Source organism: Meles meles, chromosome 15 (genome assembly GCF_922984935.1).
Source record: "Meles meles chromosome 15, mMelMel3.1 paternal haplotype, whole genome shotgun sequence".
NCBI classification, from domain to species: Eukaryota; Metazoa; Chordata; class Mammalia; order Carnivora; family Mustelidae; genus Meles; species Meles meles.
Window position 1 is genome coordinate 21,418,088 of NC_060080.1, and position 25,894 is coordinate 21,443,981.

At 44.5% G+C, this 25,894-nt stretch overlaps 1 protein-coding gene across 1 annotated transcript; it reads right to left on the reverse strand.

The window, feature by feature from the left end:
- Window positions 1-380: 380 nt before the first annotated feature.
- On the reverse strand, window positions 381-24,455 carry LOC123925460. The gene is made up of 7 exons (XM_045978645.1): window positions 23,735-24,455; window positions 19,443-19,521; window positions 18,765-18,819; window positions 18,457-18,552; window positions 16,117-17,931; window positions 2,714-15,042; window positions 381-1,316 (listed from the first exon to the last, which is right to left on the reverse strand). Exons 1-7 carry the CDS (start codon window positions 23,876-23,878, stop codon window positions 1,069-1,071), a joined length of 14,766 nt encoding a protein of 4,921 aa, XP_045834601.1. The 5' UTR covers window positions 23,879-24,455; the 3' UTR covers window positions 381-1,068.
- Between the last annotated feature and the right edge of the window lie 1,439 nt (window positions 24,456-25,894).

The window sequence follows — 25,894 nt, forward strand, 5'->3', positions numbered from 1 at the left end:
GAGCTGGGGCCAGGTGGGAGCCAGGAAGAAAGCAGAGGCTCCCCTCTACATAGAAGCTCCTAAAAAGAAGAAGCTAGCCGGTTAAGCCAAGTCAGTAGGTTTCATCAATTCCTAAGCATATATATAATCATATTTTATTATCTTAGAAATTGAGTTGCATGTGAAGTTTTGTTTTTTATTAAGATTTTATTTATTTATTTGACACACAGAGAGAGATAACAAGTAGGCAGAGAGGCAGGCAGAGAAATGGGGAAGCAGGCTCCCTGCTGAGCAGAGAGCCCGATGCGGGGCTCGATCCCAGGACCCTGAGATCATGACCCAAGCTGAAGGCAGAGGGTTAACCCAGTGAGCCACCCAGGCGCCCCGGCATGTGAAGTTTTAAATGATGTATCTGGGGTACCTGGGTGACTTGGTGGGTAAAGGATCTGACTCTTAATTTTCGGCTCAGCACATGATCTCAGGGTTGTGAGATCAAGTTCCACATTGGGCTTTGCACTGGGTGCGGAATCTGCCTTAGATTCGCTCTTCTTCTCCCTCTGCCCCTTCCCACTCGTGCTGTCTAAAACAAAAAATAAAAAATAAGTAAATGATGCATCTTTGATTCAGAGAAATATGGTATTAGGAGTTTGAAGGGGATGTGGATTCGGCTCCGCCTATCCCAGGTCTGAACGTCTACTTCTGCCTGGCAGCTTCTGAGGGGGCTGCAGCCGGAGTCAGTCACGTGACACGACTCCCTCCTCTGAGACCCCAGCCCGGGAAGCTGTAGGTGGGGTTCGGAGCCCCAACCTGGCTTCAGGGCCCCTTCCTCGCGTTCTATCCGTGTGTGCGACACCAAATATCCCTTCACCCTCCGTTCCCCCCTCCAGCACGACGAGTGGTCTTTCTAGGTGGAGATCAATTATTGCCCCTTTATTTATCTTAGAGAAACGAGAGACCCATTCCCGCCCTCCCTTCCCCCAGGTAGAAAGGCCTAGAGGCTCTTTGACTGCTGAGGGTACAGGTATCAGAGGCAGTGACTGAGCAGGAAAGAAGCCAGAAAAGGGGCAGGTCGGTGAAGGCTTGAGCCAGTCAACGAATAATGGGGACGAATCTCTTCTCATCTGTTAGCTTCAGGCCTCTAAACTTAGCTTGTTTTGGAATATTTTGTGTGTGGTCCCAAGGAGACGTGTTTGAGTAGCCCTTGCAATCTTTAGACAGACCATGTCTGAGCCTCTCCCTAAGGGAGCTGTGTTTGAGTCTCTCCTTAGTGGGACTGTGATGGGTTCTCGCAGAGGGACTGAGATGGGTTTTGCCACACCAACTGTACTGGCCCCCCCCTTTTTTTTTTAATATCTTATTTATTTTTTTGACAGAGATCACAAGTAGGTGGAGAGGCAGACAGAGAGAGAGGGGGAAGCAGGCTCCCTGCTGAGCATAGAGCCCGATGCAGGGCTTGATCCCAGGACCCTGAGATCATGACCTGAGCCAAAGGCAGAGGATTTAACCCACTGAGCCACCCAGGTGCCCCTGTACTGGCACCTTTCAAAGTGGCTCTGTTGGCTCTGCTCAGAATGACTGTGTCTGTTCCTCTGAGAGGGACTGCATCCACTTCTTTCAGAGGGACTACAGTGAGTACTCTCTAAGGAACTGCGACCGGTTCTCTCAGAGGGCCTGTGTTGTCTTCTCTCAAAAGGTCTGTGTCCTCTCACCTCTAAGGGACTGTGATGAGTTTTCTGAAAGAGACTGTGACTGCTCCTCTCAGGGGGACTGCAACATCTCTCAGAGGGACTGCGACATCTTCTCTCACAGGGACTCCTATGGCTCCTTTCAGAGGGACTGTGAAGCCTCCTCTGAGAAGGACTTTGATGGCTCCTCTCAGAGGGACTGTGATGTCTCTTCCAAGGAAGACTTTGGTGGCTCCTCTCAGAGGGTCTGTGATGGCTCTTCCGAGAAAGGCTTTGGCGCATCCTCTCAGAGGGACCGTGATGACTCTTTAGAGAAGGACTTCGATGGCTCCTCTTAGAGGGACCGTGATGGCTCTTCAGGGAGGGACTTCGATGGCTCCTCTCAGAGGGACTGTGATGGCTCTTCAGGGAAGGACTTTGATGGCTCCTCTCAGAGGGACTGTAATGGCTCTTCTGAAGAAGGCTTCGGTGGATCCTCTCAGAGGGACCGTGATGGCTCTTCAGGGAAGGACTTCGATGGCTTCTCTCAGAGGGACTGTGATGGCTCTTCTGAGAAAGACTTTGGTGGCTCCTCTCAGAGGGTCTGTGATGGCTCTTCCGAGAAAGGCTTTGGTGCATCCTCTCAGAGGGACCGTGATGACTCTTCCGAGAAAGACTTCGGTGGATCCTCTCAGAGGGACCGTGATGACTCTTCAGAGAAGGACTTCGATGGCTCCTTGCAGAGGGACCGTGATGGTTCTTCAGGGAAGGACTTCGATGGCTCCTCTCAGAGGGACTGTGATGGCTCTTCCGAGAAAGACTTCGGTGGCTCCTCTCAGAGGGACCGTGATGGCTCTTCCGAGAAAGACTTCGGTGGATCCTCTCAGAGGGACCCTGATGACTCTTCAGAGAAGGACTTCGATGGCTCCTCTCAGATGGACCGTGATGGCTCTTCAGGGAAGGACTTTGATGGCTCCTCTCAGAGGGACTGTGATGGCTCTTCAGGGAAGGACTTCGATGGCTCCTCTCAGAGGGACTGTGATGGCTCTTCAGGGAAGGACTTTTATGGCTCCTCTCAGAGGGACTGTGATGGCTCTTCTGAGAAAGACTTCGGTGGATCCTCTCAGAGTGACCGTGATGGCTCTTCCGAGAAAGACTTCGGTGGCTCCTCTCAGAGGGACTGTGATGGCTCTTCCAAGAAAGGCTTTGGTGGATCCTCTCAGAGGGACTGTGATGACTCTTTAGAGAAGGACTTCGATGGCTCCTCTCAGAGGGACCCTGATGACTCTTCAGGGAAGGACTTCGATGGCTCCTCTCAGAGGGACTGTGATGGCTCTTCTGAGAAAGACTTCGGTGGCTCCTCTCAGAGGGACTGTGATGGCTCTTCCGAGAAAGGCTTTGATGGATCCTCTCAGAGGGACCGTGATGACTCTTCAGAGAAGGACTTCGATGGCTCCTCTCAGAGGGACCGTGATGGCTCTTCAGGGAAGGACTTCGATGGCTCCTCTCAGAGGGACTGTGATGGCTCTTCAGGGAAGGACTTCGATGGCTCCTCTCAGAGGGACTGTGATGGCTCTTCCGAGAAAGACTTCGGTGGCTCCTCTCAGAGGGACCATGATGGCTCTTCCGAGAAAGACTTCGGTGGATCCTCTCAGAGGGACCCTGATGACTCTTCAGAGAAGGACTTCGATGGCTCCTCTCAGAGGGACCGTGATGGCTCTTCAGGGAAGGACTTCGATGGCTCCTCTCAGAGGAACTGTGATGGCTCTTCAGGGAAGGACTTCGATGGCTCCTCTCAGAGGGACTGTGATGGCTCTTCAGGGAAGGACTTCGATGGCTCCTCTCAGAGGGACTGTGATGGCTCTTCCGAGAAAGACTTCGGTGGCTCCTCTCAGAGGGACCGTGATGGCTCTTCCGAGAAAGACTTCGGTGGATCCTCTCAGAGGGACCCTGATGACTCTTCAGAGAAGGACTTCGATGGCTCCTCTCAGAGGGACCGTGATGGCTCTTCAGGGAAGGACTTCGATGGCTCCTCTCAGAGGAACTGTGATGGCTCTTCAGGGAAGGACTTCGATGGCTCCTCTCAGAGGGACTGTGATGGCTCTTCAGGGAAGGACTTTTATGGCTCCTCTCAGAGGGACTGTGATGGCTCTTCTGAGAAAGACTTCGGTGGGTCCTCTCAGAGTGACCGTGATGGCTCTTCCGAGAAAGACTTCGGTGGCTCCTCTCAGAGGGACTGTGATGGCTCTTCCGAGAAAGGCTTTGGTGGATCCTCTCAGAGGGACTGTGATGACTCTTTAGAGAAGGACTTCGATGGCTCCTCTCAGAGGGACCGTGATGGCTCTTCAGGGAAGGACTTCGATGGCTCCTCTCAGAGGGACTGTGATGGCTCTTCAGGGAAGGACTTTGATGGCTCCTCTCAGAGGGACTGCGATGACTCCTTTCAGAGGAATTACATGGGGTTCTCTCCCTTAAGAAGCTATGGTGGTTTCGCTTCTTGGGTGTGAGTTTTTCTTTAAGGTGACTGTGTGAGGTTCTCTTAAGTGAACCATGTAGATTTCTCCCTCTGGCTTGAACTCTGGTTCCTATTTTGGAGTTCTTGGACTCCTGGCTAGAGATTTCATATCTGTAGGAGTTTTTCTTACCTTTGCTGCTCTTGTCATTTTGAACAATAACCACAGGCTGTCCGACTGAAGTGGTTTTGAAAATAGCACTTCTTTGGGAAACTATGGGCTTGGGTAGTTGGGTATGTCGAATTTGGAAAGAGCTACCTCTTTTTGGTTGTTGAGCTGATCTGAATTGCTGTTTTTCTTCCCATAACATCCCCTGCTTAGTGGTTATGTCTGTTGGCTTTAGCTTAACAACTGACATTCTATCTCTTTTGATATGTCCTGATGAGGAATAATCTCTGGCTTTTTGTTTTGGATGGTGGTTTTTGCTTGAAGGCAAATGGTCTGGCCTTGACCTGTCCTCAGGCTTCCGTCCAGAAAAAGCCATAATTCTGTGTGCTGTCTGGAATGCTTGCTTTAGACCTTGAAAAAGCAGTTGAATGAATTTGGGTTGGGAGGATTTCTTAGATTGTCTTTTTGAAGAGGCAGTAGTTGTCTGAGATGCTCCATTCTTCTTCCTTCTTAACTGGGCTGGTAAATCCCGAGAAGAACTCCGTATTGTGGTTCTACCGTTTGTGTAGAACTTTGGGTTTTGTGTTCTGCCTCCCTTAGTGATTCTTTGCTTTGGGTATTTTGAACTATGGGTCTTTTTAGTTCTCCTTTTAGTCCATTTTTCATCCTGATTGCTTTCAGAGTCACTCTCTGGTGGAGAGTGAACTTGAGTAAACTCATAGGGCCCTGGCCCTCCAATTGTCGTCTTTCTTGCTAGGGCAGGGCTCCTATACTGTCTTTGCCTGATGTGGACTTGTACAGGAGCAGGCACCTGGGAAGACACAGACTGGAAATCTATTGTAGAAGTAGGACTCTTGGAAGCTCGAGTATAGGCTTTAGCTTTCCTTAGTGATGGTGATATAGAACTCCTTGGTGTGATGGATCTCTCTTTTCTGTGATACTTTGGGCCTTGGGATCTTTTCCCAGTTTGCAACCTAAAGCTAGGATGCAACCTAATCTCTCCGTGGCCTTTGGGAGTGCTTACAAGGTGGAGCTGTGGGTAGATAAGAAGGTAAGGCCCCGAAGTGCCCTGTAATTTATGACAGCAATTACATCCTATACATCGGCCACACTGTAGGCAGATAGGGTATTTTAAAACCAGACCTGAAGTTACAGGTGGAGGTACATGGTGGGGTATTTGACTCCTTAACAGTTTTGCTGCTATTTTTAGCTTCAGATCTTGTAGCAACTGGAAGTGTTCTGGCAAGTCAGTCTTGGCCTGGGGAAGACAACTTGGCTCGAGACGGTGTTGGGACTCAAAAATCCTTGTCTGTGAACTCCGTGAGTTCTCACTCTCTTCCATTGGAACAGAATCTTTCCTAGTGAAAACTGTATTGAAGGAAGACTCTAAATTTACTGGGACAGGAGGCTGACCCTCTGTACATGACACAGGCATGTGCTGAATGACTTCCTGGGATATATCACTAAGCTTTGAACTTTTCTTTAGTTTCGCGCTAGCCCCAGAGTATTGCTGTATTATGGAGGACGTGGAGCTATGTGTCCACATCCTTAAGGCTGTTCTTTGTTCATGACCATGATACGAAGTGTGTCTCTGAATGTAGTTTTTGGACACTGAAGTCTGAGAAATAATACTTCGACTCTTCTCTAGCAGACTCTTGGAAAGTTCCATCAGTTCGGCAGGAACCCCAAATAAATTCTGAATATATTGACAGGTATCTGCAGTGGCTCTTTCCGTTAAAGATGTTTGAGAACAAAGGTTCCTTTCCATAGTGGATCCCAAGACATTCCCTAACGCTAACATATTGGAGAGATGTTTTCTGGGTAGTCGCTGTCTCCAGGAGTGATTCTCCCAGACATTCTGATGTCTGCTCAGGACAGACCAGTTAAGGCCTCTTTGAGTTCCCGATCCTGACCGGAAGGTCCTAGATGGTGATCTCCAGCTTTGCAGTGGATGTTGGGATAGGCGCTGGAGTGAATTCTCTAGCTTCTCCACCTGCTTCTTATCAGGCCTCTTAGATATGACACCCACTCCTGGGATCTCAAAATGTGGGATTTCTCCAATGTTAGCTATCTTATCAGAGGGTTGATTGTGAAGGGACAAGGGAAGGGTTGAAGTTCTTATCATAGTAGGGTCTATAAAGTATTCTTCAGACTGCAAAATATCTGTCCCAAAGTTTTTTATATCCAAGGCCCTTGACACTTCTGGCATCTCCAAATCACAAAGGCTTCCTAATTCAGATGCTTCGACAGAGCTTGAGATGAGCGAGCTTGAAGAGTTCTGTAGAAATCTAGAGAAATAATTCCCTATTTGTAACTCCTCTCTTGAAATAAAATCCTCAGATTCCCTATTCTGATATACCTGTACTAGATTCAAATCCTCATGTTGCATGATTTGAGGAGGCCCTATTTTTATCCCCATTCCTTTCACAGCCTGAAGCCCTTGTTCATGAGTGAACACTGTAGATTCCTCCAAAGAAAATGCTGGCTGTGAGAGTGATTCTGAAGATTTCTCTTCGGTATTTGACCTCAGAGTTAGTTCTACAGGTTCTACCATTTCTTGAAGGTGTGGCCTTGGGAAGAAATCCAAACAATCCATTACTTCAGTAGCTGATCCCAAAGAGACTCCTATTGGCTCTAGAATCTGAGGAACTGGTAGTGGTGCTAATTCCTCAGATTTTACAATTTGAAGTGGTAGCCCTGGGATTAACACAGTCTTTACAATTTGAAACCCTGTCGACTTCATTATATCCAAAATTTGGTGTGTTGGCTCTGTGGTTAATTCCTTTGATTTTACACTTTGCAACCATAGCCCTGAGGTAAACTCGGAAGGTCTCACATCTTGTACTTTTGGAGTCAGTTCAACATAGTCTGCCATTTGAGAGGTTCCCCCTGGTGACTTTACAACCTGAAGTGGTGGTCCAGGAGTCACTTTCACATATTCAACAACTTTTGAGGGGCCTACTGAGGTTATTCCTATTGGTTGAGCAGCTTGAAACTGTGTCTTTGTAGATCCTGTGACTTGATCTAGCGGCTTTGGACTAATCTTCATAAACTCTGTCATTTGACCCTGTAGTCCTGGAGCTATCTGTGAATATTTCATACTTTGATTCTGTGACTGTGTCAGCCCCATTGGTCCACCCCCTTGCTGCCATGTCTCAGATGTGAGCTCTACAGATTCTGCATGTCTTGTAACTTGACCTGTTTGCCTTGGGGACAAATCTAAAGATTCCTCCCTTTGAAGCCATTGCTTAGAGGTTGAACCCATAGATTCTTGTGATGTTATACCTTGAAACTTTGTCCCTGGCCTCAATTCATGTTTCACATTTTGTAAATGTTGCACAGGGTCGCACATAAGAGATTTTATACCTAGAACTTCTGACCCCAGATTCAAATCGAAAGATCCCATACCTTGACATTTAATCACTGAAGTCAACTCAAAAGATTGTACACCTTGCAAAGGTGGCCCAAGTTCATACCCCATAGAATTAGCACATTGTAACTTTGGCTCTGGATCCAACTCAAAAGAATGTACACACTTCATCTGTGGCTCAGTGTTGCATTCCATAGGTGCTCCAGCAAGAAACTTTGACCCTGGAATCAATTCAGATTTCAAATCTTGCAAATGTGGATCAAGGTTGAACACCACAGTTGTCTCCCTTGGGATCTCTGAACTCAACTCAGAAGACTTTGTACCTTGAAGTTTTGAAACTGAAGTTAGTTCAGAAGGGTTCATACCTTGCAAGGGTGGCTCAGATTTGCATCCAACAGAATTTACACACTGAAGTTTTGGTTTTGAAATAAAGGCAGAAGAATTCACATCTTGCAAAGGTGGCCCAGGGCAGAACACCTGGGATTTTATACCTCGAGGCTCTGCTCCAGAATTCAACTCAGATTTTACACTGTTCAATTGTGGTCCAGTACTGAATGCCCTAACATTCATGCACTCACGCTGTGGGGCTGGATGAAATTCAGAGGATTTCCCTCCTTGTAATTGAGGCTGATGCTTCGTTTCCAGAAATTGCTCATATGGAAGCTTCTTGTCTGTGCACAACTCAGGTTTTATCTCTTGTAACTGTGGCCCAGGATTGAACTTGAAAGATGACATACCTTGAGGCCTTGATCCCTGGCATAACTCAGAGGATTTAACATCTTGCCACTGTTGCTCAGGATTGGATTCCTTAGATTTCCCATCTTGGAGCTCTGTCTCTTTGCACACTTCTGAAGATTTTATATGTGGCAAATGTGGTCCAGGGTTGTATCCCACAAATTTCACACTTTGAAGCCCTGGCCGTGGTTTCAACTTAAAAGACTTCTCTTCTTGCCGCTGCTTCCCAGCATTGAACTCGGAAGATATCACATTGTGAATCTTTGATTCCAAGGCTAACTCAGAGGGTTTTGCAACCTGGAGTTCTAGGTCATGGTTGACCTCTGTGGTTTTCATTATTTGAAGCTTTACAGACTCGGGAGATTTTGCACCTTGCAACTTTGCCCCAGGGCTAAATTTCAGAGATTTCATGCCTTGAATGTGTGATCCTGGTGTCGACATAGGCAGTTTCCTATTTTGTAACTGTGGGACTGACTCAAACCCCAAAGATTTCACATCTTGGGTCTTTGCACCTAGAGTCAATTCAAGAGGTTTCATGTCTTGCCACGTGGGTCCGGTAAGGAACTCCACAGATTCTCCACTTTGAAGCTTTGTTTTTGGCGTTAACTCAGAAGATGGTCCACCTTGTAACTGCAGAACAGGTTTTAACTCAACAGATTTCAAATCTTGGAGCCTGCACTCTAGCATCAAATCAGATTTCTCACCTTGTCTCTGTGGTCTGGGGTTGAACTCCACAGATTTCACACCTTGAAGCTTCCTCACCTGAACTAAATCAGATTTCCCACCTTGTAGCTTTGGACCGTGGTTGAACTCACAGCGTTTCACTTCTTGAAGTTTTGACCCTAGGATCACTTCAGAAGATCTCATACCTTGCAAGTGTGATCTAGAACCAAACCCTGCCGATTTTTTATCTTGAAGCTTTATACCCATGATCAACTCAGAACATTTCACATCTTGTAACTGTGGGCCTGCTTTCACACCTGAAAATTTCCTCTCCAGGGTCAAATCAGAAGACTTCTCACCTTGTAACTTTGGATGAGCTTTCAATTCTGCAGATTTCACACCTTGAAGCTTTCCCCTTGGGATCACTTGTGAAGATTTCACATCCTTCAAGTGTGGTCCAGACTTGAAATTCATAGATTTTACATCTTGATGCTTTATACCCATGATCAAACTAGAAGATGTCCTATCTTCCAACTGTGGGCCTGACTTGAAATCCACGGACTTCACTTTTTGAAGCTTTGTCCCCTGTATCAATTCAGAAGATTTCACACCTCTCAGCTGTGGCCCAGGTCTGACATTCACAGATTCCACATCTTGAAACTTTATTTCTGAGATTAATTTAGAACATTTCACTCCTTGAAACTGTGGGTCAGGGTTGAACACCAATGGCACATTTTGAAGCTTCAATCCAAGGGTCAGGTCAGAAGATTTCACAACTTGCACCTGGGGACTGGGACAGCTTTCCTTAGGTTTTACATTTTGAAGTTTTGTCTTTGAGGTCCTTTCAGAAGAATTCCCATGTTGTAACAATAGCCCAAGGTTGAAATCTGTACATTTGGTACCTTGAATCTTTGTTCCTGTGATCAGTGTAGAAAATGTTATACCTTTCAACTGTGAACTTGGATTTAACTCAGTAAATGTCTTATCTTGGGACTTTATCTCAGGTGACAACTTAGAAGGTTTTAGATCACGCCACTGTGACCGAGAGTTGAAATTCTCAGATTTCACACCTTGAAGCTTTGTCTGAAGAGTCCATTCAGATGACTTCATGCTTGTCAAGTGTAGTGGGGAGTTCAATTCTATAGTTGTATTGCTTTGTAATTGTGACCCTTGGCTTAATACCCCAGATTTCACACCAGGAAGCTGTGGAACTTCCATAAACACCAGAGACTTCACACCTTGAAGCTGTGCTCCTGGGGTTGACTGTAAGGGTTTCACTTCTGGAAGCGTTAGTTTTGCAGTCAATTTAGATTTCCTATCATGCATGCAAAGCCTAGATTTCAATGGCATAAATTTTATATCACAGAGCTTTGACCCTGAAGTCAGCTCACATGATTTCACACTTCTAGTCTGTAGACAAGGTTTCAAATCACAGTCTTGAAGTTTATGTTCCTGGAGTGATGCCAAAGATTGTGTATCTTGGAGCTTTGGCCTTGGAGTTAATGCAGATGACTTTCTATCTCTTAACTGTATCAAAGGTTTCAACCCTAGAGACTTGACACTTTGAGACTGTAACCCTATAGACTTCACACCTTGGAAACCAGGTCCTGGTATCCACTGGATACACCTCGTTCCTTCCAGCTGTGGCTCTTTTTTGAACTCAGTAGTTTTTACATCTTGAAGCTGTGGCTCTGAGGTTGATGCCAAAACCTTCCCTTTTTGCAGCTGTGTTCCTGGGAGCACCCCAGGGGTTTTCATGTTCTGCAACTGTGGCCCAAGGTTGAACTCTGTATATGTCGCACCTTGAGTTTTTGACCCTAGAGTCAATTCAGATGACTTCACATCTCTTAACCGTGTTGAAGATTTCAACCCTACAGATATAACACCTTGAGACTGTGACCTGAGATTTAACTCTACAGATTTCACAGCTTGGAACTTAGGTCCTGGTATCCACTGAATGCATCTCATACTTTCAAGCAGTGGCTCTTGTTTTAACTCAATGGTTTTTACACAAAGCTGTGGCTCTGAAGCGATCTCTGAGCCTTTAATTTGGTGCAGTGGTGCCCCTGGGGTCAAGTTAGGAGACTTTATGCTTTGCAACTGTGGTTCAAGTGGTTCAGGTTTGAATTCTTTAGGTTTTAAACCTTGAATATTTGATTCTGGAGTCAAGTCTGATTTCATACTTCCAAACTGTAACTCAAAATTGAGGTCTACTAATTTTTTACCTTTAAATTTTAGCTCTGGAATTAACTCCAAAGACAGCCCCTTGTCTGACTTAGCCCCTCTCTTCAACTGCTCTGAATTCACACATTGCTGCTTTGGTGAGATTACGGATATCGTGCCATCCTGTTCTGGCCCAGAAGTTAAATTCATGAGTGCCGTCTCTTGAAACTGTTGCCTTGGGGCTAAATCCACAGTTTTTACTCCTTGAAACTTTAATCTTCTGGTCACTTTCACAGATTTTACTTCCTGCTTGTTTAGCCTTGGGGTCAACTTTACAGATTGTACACATTGCGGCTCTGAATCTGGAGTTTCCTCTACAGATTTTAAACTTTGATGCTTTAAACATGGGGTAGTGTCGACAAATTTACTATCTTGGGTTTGTGGCTCTAAAGTCAGTTCCTTGGGTTTCACGCCTTGCAGTTCAGACCCTTGGGGCAATGGCCCTGGTGCAAAAGGCACAGATTTCTCACTTTCCATCTTGGGCTCAAATTTCAATTCCACAGTTTGCACATCTTGCAGTTGTGTTCTTCGGACCAGCTCCACAGCTGTGGAGTCTTGAATTCTTGCATGCAGAATCAAGTCAGAAGTTGTACCTTGAAGCTTGGTGTCTTTGGTGCTTTTCACAGGTGTGACATATTCTATCCATGGCACTGCAGTTATCTCCATAGATTTCTCACCTTCCAGCTGTGGACTAGGGGTTAGCAAAGTAGATTTCATATCTTTTAGACCCTGTCCTGTAGTTAAGAGCACAGATTTCACATCTTTCAGCTCCGAGGTCAACAACTCAGATTTTACACCTTGAAGTTTGGAGTCTGGGGTCAGCTCCATTGGTTTCATACCCCCCACACGTGGCCCTTGGATCAATTCAGAAGATTTTATACCTTGTAACTGTGTTCTTCTAGCCAACTCCGAATAGTTTCCGCTTGGCAACTGTGACTCAGGAGTCAACCCCATAGATTTTTCATCTGGTTTCTCTGGCTGGGAGACAATTCTATAAGAAATATTACCTTCCAAGTTGGACATTTGGTCCATCCCTAAATTTTTTACACCTTGCAACAGTGTCTCTGGTACTAGCATATCAGGCTTGGCCACTTGCTTTTGAGGTCCTGGGGACAACCCCACAGATCTTACTCCTTGCATCTTTGGGTTTGGGGTTAACTCAGAATATTTCACATATTGTAGTTGTGGCCCTGAGTTTAACTCTGAAGATTTCACACCTTGAGGTTGAGTTCCTGATGTCAGATCACAAAATTTGACATCTTGTAACCATGGCCCTGGGGTAAGCCCCAGCTGTTTTATATCTTGAAGCCCTGGAAACGTCTTTGCTAATTTAGAATCTTGAAATGCTAATTCTGGAGTCCTCTCTGCAGAATTTACACCATTAAACACTGATCCTGGGGTTTGCTCCCCACATTTGACACCTTGAAGATTTGGCCCTGAAGTCAATTCAGAAAATTTGACATCTTGCTGCCTTGGCTCTAGGTTCAGTTCCTGAGACTTCACACCTTGAAACTGTAGTTCTGAGGTGAATTTCGTAGACTGCATGCTGTGAAACTGTGATCCTTCAATAGACAGAAGAGTTTTCATATTTTCACTCAAGAGCCCTTGGCTTAATGGCGAAGGTGATTCTGTTACAAATCCTAAGGGTTGTATATCTTGAACCTGTGTTCCCGGTATACATTGCACATGTTTCAAACCTTGATGCTTTGGTTCTAAGGTCAAATCAGAAAATCTGACATCTTGCAAGTGTGGTCCTGAGTTTTGTTCCACAGATTTCATACCTTGAGTTTCTGGTTCTAGAGACAATTGTACAGACATAACACTTTGATGCTTTGGCCCTGGGGTAAAATCTGACAATTCGATTTCTTGCGCTGGGCAACCTGGTGTCAGTGCATCAGATTTCACACTATGATGTGGGGACCCTGAGATGAAATCTACCGGTTTTTCTCCTTGAAAAGGTGGTCCTGGAGGTAAACTTGAAAATCTGACACTTTGCAAATGTGGCCCTTGGTTCAACTTCACACCCTGAAGCTGTGCCCCCTTAGTCAACCCCTCTGATATTATGTGTTGTAGCATTGGTTCTTGTACCAGCTTCTCAGATTCTACCATTCCAGTAGTAGCTGGCTGTTGGATTAAATTCACATATTCCACATCTTGTGATTGTGGCTCTGGATGCAGCTGCATAGACTTTACTCCCTGGAACTGTGGCTCTGGGGTCAACTGCGGAACATGTCGTTTTGGTCCTGTGATAAATTGCTTAGGTCCCACCACTACTGGGGATGACACAGGGGTTAACTTCCCAGATTTCAAATTTTGCATTAGTGGCTCTGATTTCTCATATTGCATTCGTGGTCCTAAAATCAATTCCAGGGATCCTTTTACTGAATATGGTGGTACTGGCATTGTCTCCTGGATATTTTCAACTTGAGACAATGCCAACCCAAAAGGTTCTGTGTTTTCATATTCTGACCTTAGGGGTATCTCTGAAGGCTCAGTAACTTGAAGGTGTGGCTTTAGAGTCATTCCTGTAGATTCTATAACTTGACCTGTTGGTTTTGGTGTTAATGCCACTTGGAGCAAAGCCCCAGAAAACAGCCGTGCAGTTTCTGTGTCTTGATGGCCTGGCCCCAGAGTCATCTCTGAAAAATTCTGAAAATACGGCCTGGGCATCATCCCAGTAGTTCCTGTGACTTGCTGTGGGATTAGTTTCACAGATTCCTCTTCTTGTGGCCAGGTCTCAGAAGCTAACTTTACAGATGGTGTGTCTTGATGCCTTGGTCTAGAAGTTGGATCCAAAGATGTCGTTGCTTGTAAATGTAGTTCCAAGCTTAGTTTCCTCGATTCAACATGTAAGCGCGTTTCAGGAATCAACCTGTTAGATCCTTCCAGTGGTGCAGTTAAATCCACAACTTTATTGCCATGCATTAATGGACCTAGAGTTAACTCCTCAGGTTTTGTACTTTGGGGCTGCGGTTCTGGGGTCAGTGGCACAGATTTCACACCTTGAAATTGAGGTTCTGGGGTCAACTTCTTATAGTTCATAAATTCTGAATATGGTCCCAGATTCAGATGAACAAACTTCACACTTTGGGACTCTGGGTTCAACACTTCTGGATTCATTCCTTGCATCTCTGATCCTGGTACTAACTCTGGAGGTTCTTGTATTATGTGTTGAGGCATTCGAGTCTCCAAGGCTTTTATGCCTTGGAGCATTGTCTCAAGAGCACCTTGGAATGGCACTGAGTTCGCCTGCATAGATTCTGAAGTCTGGGTCAATGGCCTTGGAGTCCTTTTTAAAGATGATCGTGTCAACTCCGTAGATTCTTTCCTGTGGTGACAAGGGTCGGAAGTCAACTCTACTTCTGCTCCTTGATATCCTGGCTCTGTGATCATTCCTGAAGCTTCCAAAGCTTGATGCCATGGGGTTAATCCTTTAGGTTCTGTGGCTTGATGATTTGGCTTGAGGTTCAGCTCTACAGATTTTACTGCTTGAATGTGTGCCCCTGAGTTTGGCTCCTCGTATTTCATACTTTCCACCTGGGTTTCAGGAATCACATTTCTACATTCTACCATTTGAGGACATTTCGCATCTTTAAGCAATAGGATTGGGGTTGTCTCCTTAGATCTTTCATCTTGTAACCATGGCTTTGGGGCAAACTCCATGGATTTCTTGTCTTCCTGTGGTGGTCTTAGGATCAACTCCACAGCTTTTGTATCTGAAAACTTCGGTGGTAGGGCCAAATGAACATATTCCAGACCTTGCAACTGTGAATTGTGGGTCAAATCTAGCATTTTCCTATTTTGCAACTGTGGTGCCTGGGCTAACTCAGCAGATTTTCTACTTTGTTGTTGCGTTCCTAGGGTAAAATGAATAGATTTCACCCCTTGAAGCTGAGACCCTGGGGCTAACTGCACAGAATTCCCACTTTCCAGCTGTGAAATAGGAGCCAAGTCATTAGATTTTACAGTCTGCAGTTGAAGTTCTGGGGCCAATTCTGTAAGGCTTACAGTTGGGATCGGCTGTCCATATTTTACCATCTGTGGGACCGAACCTGGAGTTATGTCTCTAGATTTTACATTTTGCAATCCTGGGGATAACTTCATAGAATCCACAGTCTTAAGTTGTGGCATTGGCTTCACCCCCAGATATTCTGCACCTGGAAGTAGAGATGTAGTGGTCATTACTGCAGATTCTGTGACTTGATGCAGTGGCTTTGGGCTCATTTCCTTAGATGCTGTTCTTTGACCCAGTGATCTTGGGACTGCCCCTAAATGTTCCATTATTTGACGCTGTGACTGTTTTGACTCAGTCAGATTTCTGATTATGGGGTCAGAAGCCAACCCCATAGTTTTCATCATTTGATGGCTTTGCCTTGGACTCATCTCTGAAGATTCTAAGATTTGATGCCTTGGGGTCAAACTTGGAGATTCCATGACCTGATGAGGTAGCCCTGGGGTTAATGCTGTAGTTTTTGTGTCTTGAACATGTGGTTGTGGAGTCATGTCCACAGAGTCTCGCACTTGAATCCATGACCCAGGAGTCAACTCCAGAGGTTTCCTGACTTGAGATACTGGCCTTGAGGTCAAATCCCGAGTTTCCACAACTTGTGATTGTGGGGTTATGATCATTCCCATGGATGACCCCAGTGCTACTGGAGTTGCCTTTAAAGAGTGTGTGGATTGATGTGATGGCATTGGAATCATCCCTACTGATTCTGTGACTTTAAGTGGTGGCTTTGGAGGTAAACCCACAGATCCTACAACTCCAGGTGGACCAATAGTAGGAGGAGAGCTAGAAGATGTCAAACCAACTGGTTGAGTTGCTCCTGGGGCCAACGTTGCAATTTCAGCCTGTGAATCTCCAGATTCTATAACATGTGGCGGTGCTGGTGGAATTATTCCCATGAAATCCATAGCTTGTAATACCGCCCCTGGAGTAACTTTCGTGTAATCAGTAACTTGATGCAATGGACTGGAGATCATTTCCAATGATCGTGTCTTTTGGCATATTGGCCCTGGAGGAATCTTCAATGGTCCTGTGATTTGACTTTGTGGCTTTGAGGTTATATTTACTGATTCAGTAACTTTAGGATGTGGCCCAAAAGTCATTTCCACAGTTTCCACAACTGTATATTGTGCCTTTGGATGCATCTTTCCTGATGGTATGACTTCATGGTCCAACGAAGTGGTTATTTCCCCTGATTTCATGGCTTGAGATGGTGTTCCCACTGGTTTTATGATATGTGGATGTGATCCATTAATCACCCCCATAGAATCCATGACTTGAAGCAATGCTGCAGGAGTTACCGTCACATTATCTGTGACTTGATTCAGTGATCTGGAGGTCATCTTGGATTCCATAACTTGATGCTGAGCACTTGGTGTTACCTCCACTGGTTCGGTGACTTGATATGATGGTTTAGTGCTTACGCTCACTTTTTTTGTGGTTTCCATTGGTTTCCCAACTTTGTCTCGTGGCTGTAGAAACAAACCCACAGATTCTGTCACTTCTGAATGTGATTCTGGGATCATCCCCATTGAACCCATGACTTGAAGTAATGCTAAAGGAGTTACCTTTATACTATCTGTAACTTGACATGGTAGCCTTGGGGTCAATTCCACATTAGTCATGTGGGACTTATGCTGCTGAATCCTTTTTTCCGGAAGATCTATGACCCTCTGCTCTATATTAAGTTCTAGGACATGTTTTGGCTCCTTCTGCAGTCCAGTGGTTTTCTCTGGAATTAGGTCAGCTCCTGAACTTTTGGGAAGTGGAGTGCCCAATGATGTAACTAAGGGCCTGGATTTAAGGATTTGCGGGCCATCCCCAAGTTGTGACTGCTTCCCTGGGATAAGTGACTGTGAAATTTTTGTTTCTGTTCTATTTAATCCAGATTCCACTCCAATATTCACATGGAGCTGAAATGATGGACAGTTTGGGAATTTATTGTAGAGACTTTGTTCAGTGCTTTGATGAAGGGGCATAGATACCTGGACTTGAGGTTTCTCTGGTTCAGGAACTCCTCCTTGTGCCTCAGTTAAATAATTCAGCATTGCCCGTGACTCCCTCACAGGCAGAGGCACTGTTTGTTCCCTCAAAGTATCAACCTTCCAAGCCATATGTCCCTCTAACTCCCACCTAGCCAAAGGAGAGAGCCGGATTGGAGCCCACCCCGAGAATCGTGGTCTTGCCTTGGTGAAAATAAAATCTGGCCCATGATCCAATGTCAAATGACTCTTGCTCTCTCCCCCATTCTTTGTTTTTTCTTGTTGGCAGAGATCTGGGGATTCAAACACAGAGTCGATAAAAGAGCTTTGGGACCTTAAGGGTGAAAGAGCTGCCAAATTCTGTAAAAGTCTTGATTTCCCAAACTCTGAGAGCTGAAAAGGAGGCAGGGGTGTGCCTTTGCTCCTGAACAGGGAAGACTGGTTTTTGGGGGAAATAGGTAAACCATGGCTCCGGAATTGCCAGGTTGTTCCTTCAGAAAAGACGGGAAGGTGGGACAGGCTGGAGTTGTTGCATAATGATCCAGAGGAGCTGCTGTCCTTAGTAGAATGTTTTGCCTTCTTACAGCCACAACAGGGTAGAACAGGCTCCTGAGCCACAAGCACAGAGGAGGTGGAGGAAGAAATCACATCCTGTGATTCAGGCAAACACATTTCCATAAGACTTGATCTAAGAAATAAAGAAAAGTTTCCATTTGCTTTGAGGCCGGAAAAAGTAGGAAAAGGGAAAGGTAACGGCTATTTCAAATGTGAAATATTTTGGCCTGAGGGAGAACAATAACAACAAAAGAGGTTGTTTTCCCCAATATCAATTACTTATGTAAAGAATTCCTCTACCAGGAGGAGAGGAAGGTATGGGTCTCCATTCCAGTCAGAAATGATCCATGGACAAAACCTTTGGACCTAGAATTTATCCCCACCGCCAAAACTAAGTAAATAAGCAACCAACTAACAATCTCTCTTTTCCCTCTCTTTTTCCCTCCCTCTTTCCCTCTCTACTACCTCCCTTCTTCGGTCTCTTCCTCCCTCCCTCATAAAAGTTCTACCACCTTTGGGGCATCTGGCTAGCTCGGCTGGTAGAGCATGCAATTCTTGATCTCAAGAATTCAACCCCCACATTGTGGGTAGAGTTTACCTAAGACAAAAACAAAAACTCCCACCATCCAACCTCCTCCCAGAAACGACCTTCCCTGACCTTGCACATTCCAGATGTTGGAAGATCTGATGAAGACTTCTGTCCATGGACCAGAGTACATACTCCTGGGCCCATCCCATAGGGAGACCTGAAAAGCTGGACACAAGAGTAGGTCAATGTCACTGAAGTGATATTAAAGTACTAGTAAGGAAACCAATAAGAATAGTGACTCAACTTAGAAAAGGAACAGCTATCACTGTGAGGGAAGTAAAACAGTACTAGGTTCCTTTCTCCTAACTCATACAGAGTTTATCAGTAGAGTAAGCTGAAGAGAGGAGGAATAGACAGTGAAGGTCAGCACTACTCACTGTGTCTGATTAGCTTCAGAGCAGCTCATCCTAAGATTTTCTTCCCACTGGGAAGCTGGGAGCAGAGGTAAAGAAGCTTTTAGCACCCTAATTGTTGATACCACCTCTACCCTGTTCCGCCCCTTGTTTTATAGATAAGACAACAAAAGTGAAATTGTGCCTAGGATCATTAACTTAATTAGTGGTAGAGCTCAGACTTAACCCAGGTCTCAAGTTTTTATTTTTTGAACTCTACTATGCTGCCTTCACCATGTAGTAGATTAAGCTGTTGGAAAGAGCAGGAACAATCATGCGAGTAGGGAGTTGGAGTAGGGGAACCAAAGTTCATAACACATATTTTTTCCCCCAAAGGAGTCTATCCAGTGCCTATGACAAGGGAAAAAGTTATTGGAACTTCCTGCACCAAACATTAATCTCACCAAATTTCTTTTCTGATACTCTGTGTTCTACACAAAAGGAAAATTAGGCAAGAAAGCATGGGGAAAGGAATCATAGGAAGAATTATCAATCTGTTTACATCTCTCTGGAAGTTGCTAAAAAGAATCTAGCATCTTTGGAGATGCTAGAAAGAATAAGCACATTTCTTTCATTTACATAATCTTTATCAAATTCCCTCCCTCAACCTGTTTATTAAAGTCTGGAGTTTTAAAGCAGACCCACAGTTGATTTGTCATTAGCCTTGAGCTGAAGAATAAAGGATAGGATCTTTCTGACCTGTGAGTTTCTGGATCTTTTTCAATTTACGCTGCTTTGAAGTCTAGAGAGGCACAAAGAGAAAAAAATAAAATCAGAAAATGTTCTAGGTTAGAGAATCAAGAGCACATTTCCTCTCACAGACACAAATATTGATACAGTTGGTGTCCATAACCACAGCACAACTGGCACCCCATCATGTATTCATAGATCATTTAATGAGTGCTTACTAAGTTCTAGGCATTAAGTTGGGGGCTAGGACTACAAAGAAAAATATGACCCCTGTATTCTGGGAATTCACATTCATAGGGAAAACAGATGTCTAAACAGCTAAGTTATAATACAGTGTGGTAAATATATAACACATTAATAATATATAAATAAATATATAACAGAAACATGTAAATATATCAATAAATACATTTATTAAAATTTATAGATATATTAATATATATGTAACAGAAATAGAAGTGTTAGAGAATAAAAGGACAGTGGTTAACTGCCTCGCAGAGATGGGAAAAATTACTCAAGAAGTGGCCATTTGTACTGGAGTCTGAAGAATCAGCAGAAAGTTTTGAGGTGAAAAAAGAGCATTCCAGGCAAGTCAAAAGCAACATCATCAAGAAGATTATAAAGTCATGAGTGTCAGGTGCACATTTGCTAAGACAAAAGCTGAAAATAGAAGTGGAAGCCAGATTTTGCCAAATGATGGAATTTTAATTTTATCCTTTAGGCCAGAATTTCCCAATCAGTAACGTGATCTCCTGAGTTTTTTGCAAGCATGCTCCAAGTCACTTTAAAGGCAGAAATTATGTTTGTTACCATTTCAAATAAAACAATTTTTATTTCTCCCTTTTGAATCATGACATCAGTCACAGAGAGTATATTATAAGAGCCTACATAATACTATTCATAATATTGCCAAATGTTTTAGGTAAACAGTGTTGAATAAAAGTGTTAAAAGCAGAAATTCTGGGGCGCCTGGGTGGCTCAGTGGATTAAGCCGCTGCCTTCGGCTCAGGTCATGATCTCGGGGTCCTGGGATCGAGCCCTGCGTCGGGCTCTCTGCTCCGCAGGGAGCCTGCTTCCTCCTCTCTCTCTGCCTGCCTCTCTGCCTACTTGTGATCTCTCTCTCTCTCTGTCAAATAAATGAATAAAATCTTAAAAAAAAAAAAAAAGCAGAAATTCTCCCAAGAATGGTGGTTCAACATAAGAAAGTAAATCAGTGTGATACACCACATTAATAACACAAAGGGGAAAAAAATTATCTCAACTGGTGGAGTAAAAGGATTGCCAAAATCCAACACCTATTCATGATTTAATAAAAAAAAACACACTCCACCAACTAGGGATAGAAGGGAATTTCCTCAATATAGTAAGGGGTATTAATGAAAATCCCACAGCTAATACCATTCTCCATAGCGAAAGCCTGAGAGCTTTTCTTTTAAGGTAGTGAACAGACAAGGATGCTCCATTTCACTACTTTTCTTTAACATTGTGCTAGAAACTCCAACCAGAGCAATTAGGTAAGAAAAATAAAAGCCATCCTTTCCTTTGGAAAGGAAAAGTTAAACAATCTCTATCTCTATTCATAGACAACATAATCTTATTTACAGAAAATCGTAAAGAATACACACACATACACACACACACACAAAACCCAATTAGAACTAATAAATGAATTTAGCAAAGTTACAGAATGCAGTATCAACACACAAAAATCAGTTGTAATTTTTTTAAGTTGGCTCCATACTGGGCCCAATGGAGAGCTTGACCTCATGACCCTAAGATCAAGATAAAGATCAATATCAAGACCTAAGCTGAGATCAGGAGTTGGATGCTTAGGGGTACCTAGGTGGTTCAGTCGTCAAGCATCTGCCTTCTGCTTGGGTCATGATCCCAGGGTCCTGGGATCAAGCCTCACATCTGGCTCCCTGCTCAGCTGGAAGCCTGCTTCTACCTCTCCCACTCCCCTTGCTTGTGTTTACTCTCTCACTGTATCTCTCTCTCTGTCAAATAAATAAATAAAATATTTTTTAAAATAAATAATTTAATTTTTCAAAAAATGATTGAAAATAGAAACCCTGCCTAAGTTTCCAGCCTGCCTCAAGAAGTTGGGATTTATCAGCCTCCACAAATATATTAATATCAGCCAATTTTTCAATATCTCTCTCCCCGCCCCCACTTCCCGCTGTGTGTGTGTGTGTGTGCGTGTGTGTGTGTCTATATGTGTGTGTGTGTGTGGTGTTATAATAAAGAACACATCTGGTGTTTGTCCCAGACTCCTGGCACAGAGCTTCAAAAACACCGGGAATTTCCTGAGTAATAGGAATGCCTTGGTTATGCTAATGAGGTAGAAAAGAAACATTACTTCTCCCTTTACTTTAAGAGGCTGAATTAGCCTTGATTCTAGAATCTGATCAAGACATTATTAGAAAGGAAAACTCACAGATCTATCTCTTTCATGGAAACAGATGCAAAATTCCTAAACTTAATATCGGCAAACTTGATCCAACAATATATAAAAAGGATCATGAACAGTATCACAAACATGTCATATTTGTTTCAGGAATTTACAGTTGGTTTAATATTTTAAAAATTCATTGTAATTCAGCACTTTAATAGAATAAACAGGAAAAATTGTATGAACATCTAAATACAGGCAGAAAAAGTGCTTGATAAAATTCAACACCCATTCATGCTAAAATTCTTAGCAAACCAGAAGTAAAAGGGAGCTTTCTTCATCTGCTAAACGATATTTACAAAAACCACACAGCAAACATTACGCATAAATGGTGAATTAAAGAAAACCTTCCTCTAAAGGTTTAAAGAAAATCTTCCTCTAAAAAAAGAAGATAAAAATCCCCACTATCTACTGAACATAGTACTGGGAATCCTACTCCACGCAATAAAGCAAGGAGAAGAAATAGAAGTGATAGGATTAGAAAGGAAGAAATAAAGTTATCATATGCAGACAATGTGACTGTGTAGGGAATCACAATATGCTTTTCAAAAAGGGTCTACTGATAAATTTTCAGGATTGATAAGCAAATTTAGCAAGATTTTTAGTTAAAAGGTCAATATAGAAAAACCTTTTTTTTTTGAAAAGTCCATTTTATTTTGAGGTATTTATTATTATTTTTTAAAGATTTTATTTATGGGTGCCTGGGTGGCTCAGTGGGTAAAGCCTCTGCCTTTGGCTCAGGTCATGATCTCAGGGTCCTGGGATAGAGCCCCGCATTGGGCTCTCTGCTCAGCAGGGAGCCTCCTTCCCCCTCTCTCTCTGCCTGCCTCTTTGCCTGTTTGTGATCTCTGTCTGTCAAGGAAATAAATAAAATCTTAAAAAAAAAAAAGACCTTTGACATTTTTTTTTTTTAAGATTTACTTATTTATTTGAGAGAGAAAGAGAGCATGGAGTAGGGGGAGGGGAGGGAGAAAGGAGGAAGGGAGAGAGCTAGACTCCCTGCTGAGCACAAGGCATGATGAAGGGCTTGATCTCACAACCCTGAGATCATGACCTGAGCCTAAATCAAGAGTCACAGACCAACTGAGCCACCCAGGCACCCCTTGACATCTTTCTATTGCATATAGAATGAATATATATACATACGAACTCTTCAGCCTGGCATGGAAAGCCCTCTACAATGTCACCTCTGTCAATTTTCCAGATTTTTCTCTCACTGACCTCCCTATACTTCTACATTCCAACTACATAGGTGTCCTCTCTTCAAACATATCCAACACTCTTCAGTTTCCCCTGCTTTTCCCCAATCCATTCCTTCCATCTGGAAAGTCTTCCCTACTTTCTTCCATCCACCCTATGCATCTTCAAAGCCCTTCCCTTCTTCTGAAGCATAATTCAAACCTGAGCTCCCCCAGAGGCATTTTATAGATCCCCGTGCTTCAAAAGACTACCTCCAACCTCTTCAGCAGTATTTATACCTCTATTAACTCTTATCATTTTCTCTTTCATTATGTATATATCCATCTGTCTCCCCAGGTTCTCCTAGAGCTCCTAGAGGGTGCGGTTGGGGTTTTATTTTTCCTCAATGTCTAGTACGCCACCATATATAACAGGAGGTCAAGGTTTGTTGAAAGAAACTGAAAGGAACAGGATTGAGCGTGATTTACACTTATAGGAAGACATCCATAGGCACTATCTCAACTCCCCTCTTCCCCCACCCAGTTCCTCCCCTGGCCCAAGATGTAGGAGTTTCCAAGGCTTCAGAGGCAGGGACAGGGAGCGGTGGATTTCCAGGGCAGGTTGCATCACATACCTCTGAGGCTCTCTTGGCTGCCACCTGCTCCCTGCTCTGTCTCCCAGAGAAGAGCAGCCGAAGCCCCGAAACGAGAAAACCAAATAGTAGTAAAAGGCTGACATAGGATGGAGGCGGCATGGCCAGCCCCCATATCGGTGCCATTTCTCAACCTCATGCCCCTCTCAGCCAAACAATATTACCCCTCAAGGTGTGACTTCATAGGACATCACAATGGTCATTGCAAGGTAAACCTGACAGGGCCCAGCCAATGTGCGAGCTGCTTGGGTCTCTTCTCTGCGATGTGTCCATCAGAGGCCCCTTCCTGCAGCTGCCCATGGGCTCTGCCTTGGCAGCCAATGCTCAGGGAAGACCTCCTTTACCATTCTACTAGGACTGGGTTGGACAAGTTGGCATAGAGAGTATGGAGGCAAGATTTCCAAGGAGCAGCCCCTCCAAAGGGCTTGTCTTGTCCTATAAGCATCTTCTCTGGAACTAGTCACTCCCTAGAGGTCCAGGCATGCTGTCATATGTTCCCAATCACGAATTAGAATACTGAGGGAAGTACATTTAGGAAAGCTAGGCTATCTTAAGTACAGATACTCCCAGGAAATGTGATTATATATGGTTTCCTAACTCCAAGGTTTGACATATTTCTTAGTTGCTATAGCATTGACACAGAGAAGAGATGTCACTTAGGGAAATTAAATGATCTTAGAGGATCACTCAACTCCAAAATCCATAGTCTCATTTTCTAGAAGATTTATTATGTCATTATGTTAGGGTCCGTGATCAAAGGAACGAGACTGACACAAAGCAAAAATCAAGCAAAGCTTTATTTTGCGCCATGCATCAGAAACCAAACTGACCGGTAGGTGCCCAAGCCCCATGCATTAGAAATCAAACTGACCGGGGCGCCTGAGTGGCTCAGTGGGTTAAAGCCTCTGCCTTCGGCTCACGTCATGATCCCAGGGTCCTGGAATCAGGCCCCACATCGGGCTCTCTGCTCCACGGGGAGCCTGCTTCCTCCTCTCTCTCTGCCTGCCTCTCTGCCTAGTTGTGATTTCTCTCTGTCAAATAAAAAAAAAAAAAAAAGAAATCAAACTGACGGGTAGATGCCTGAGCTTTGCTGGGGGCCGCCGCCTCCTTGCCCTGGGGTCCCTCCTGGAGGCTCCCTGCCTCACCCTCACTGTACCACATGCTGCTCCCTGGGATGAGGTCGCTCCTGACGAGGCTGCTCACGACGCCCCTGATGATGAAAAGGGCGCTGTCACTCTCCACAACCCCGACACTACCCCTCCTACCACTACCCTAACGGCTCCCAATGGCCTCTAACTGCTCCTGCTACCGGCTACTCTAACTCCTCCTGTGGTTGAGCCCGGCCCACACACAGGTGGTCAATGGGATTGCAACTCACCTCAGTAAATATATGCATGCCCCAGTGATTGGCCGTCTCCATCTAGCTGGCCTGGCCCGCCCCTACAATTACACCCAGAGTTAACTGGATTCTCTATGGTTAATTCACTGTACACAAAATTTACTTATAAGAATCAACTTATGCTATACTAAAGATGAATAAAACTGGCCAGGGTATTTTTTTTCTCATAGGAACGTTAATTTGGAAGATCAATTCAATTAAACAACTATTGAATAGCAGGCACTGTTTTTGAAAAACACAATTATGGTATCTCACCTCGCAGAATTTTCAATCCACTGGGGCAGCCTAAGTAATATTCTCAGTAAGCCCATCAACAAGCAAGTGGTTAATGTAGGGGCCTGATTAGGCAGAGGAACTGTAAACCCCGGATATAGGGGCGGGCCATGCCAGATAGCCGTATCCAATCAGTGGGGTACGCATATATTAACTGTGGTGAGTTGAAATCTCATTGGCCACCTGTCTGTGGGCCGGGCTCAACCACCTCTATAAAGGTTAGTCTGTGAGGGTGGAGAGAGAAGTAGGAGGTGTTAGAATAGCCGTTGGAGAAGTAGGAGGAGTTAGAATGGCAGTTAGAATAGCAGTTAGAATAGCCTTAGAGTAGCTGTTAAAGTAGCCTTTGGGAGCCATTAGAGTAGCCGTTAGGGTAGCCTTTGGGAGCCATTAGGGTAGTCATAGGAGGGATAGCGTCGGGGTCATCGGGAGCAGCACCGCCCCAAGCCGCAGCCCCGCCACCAGGGGCCTCG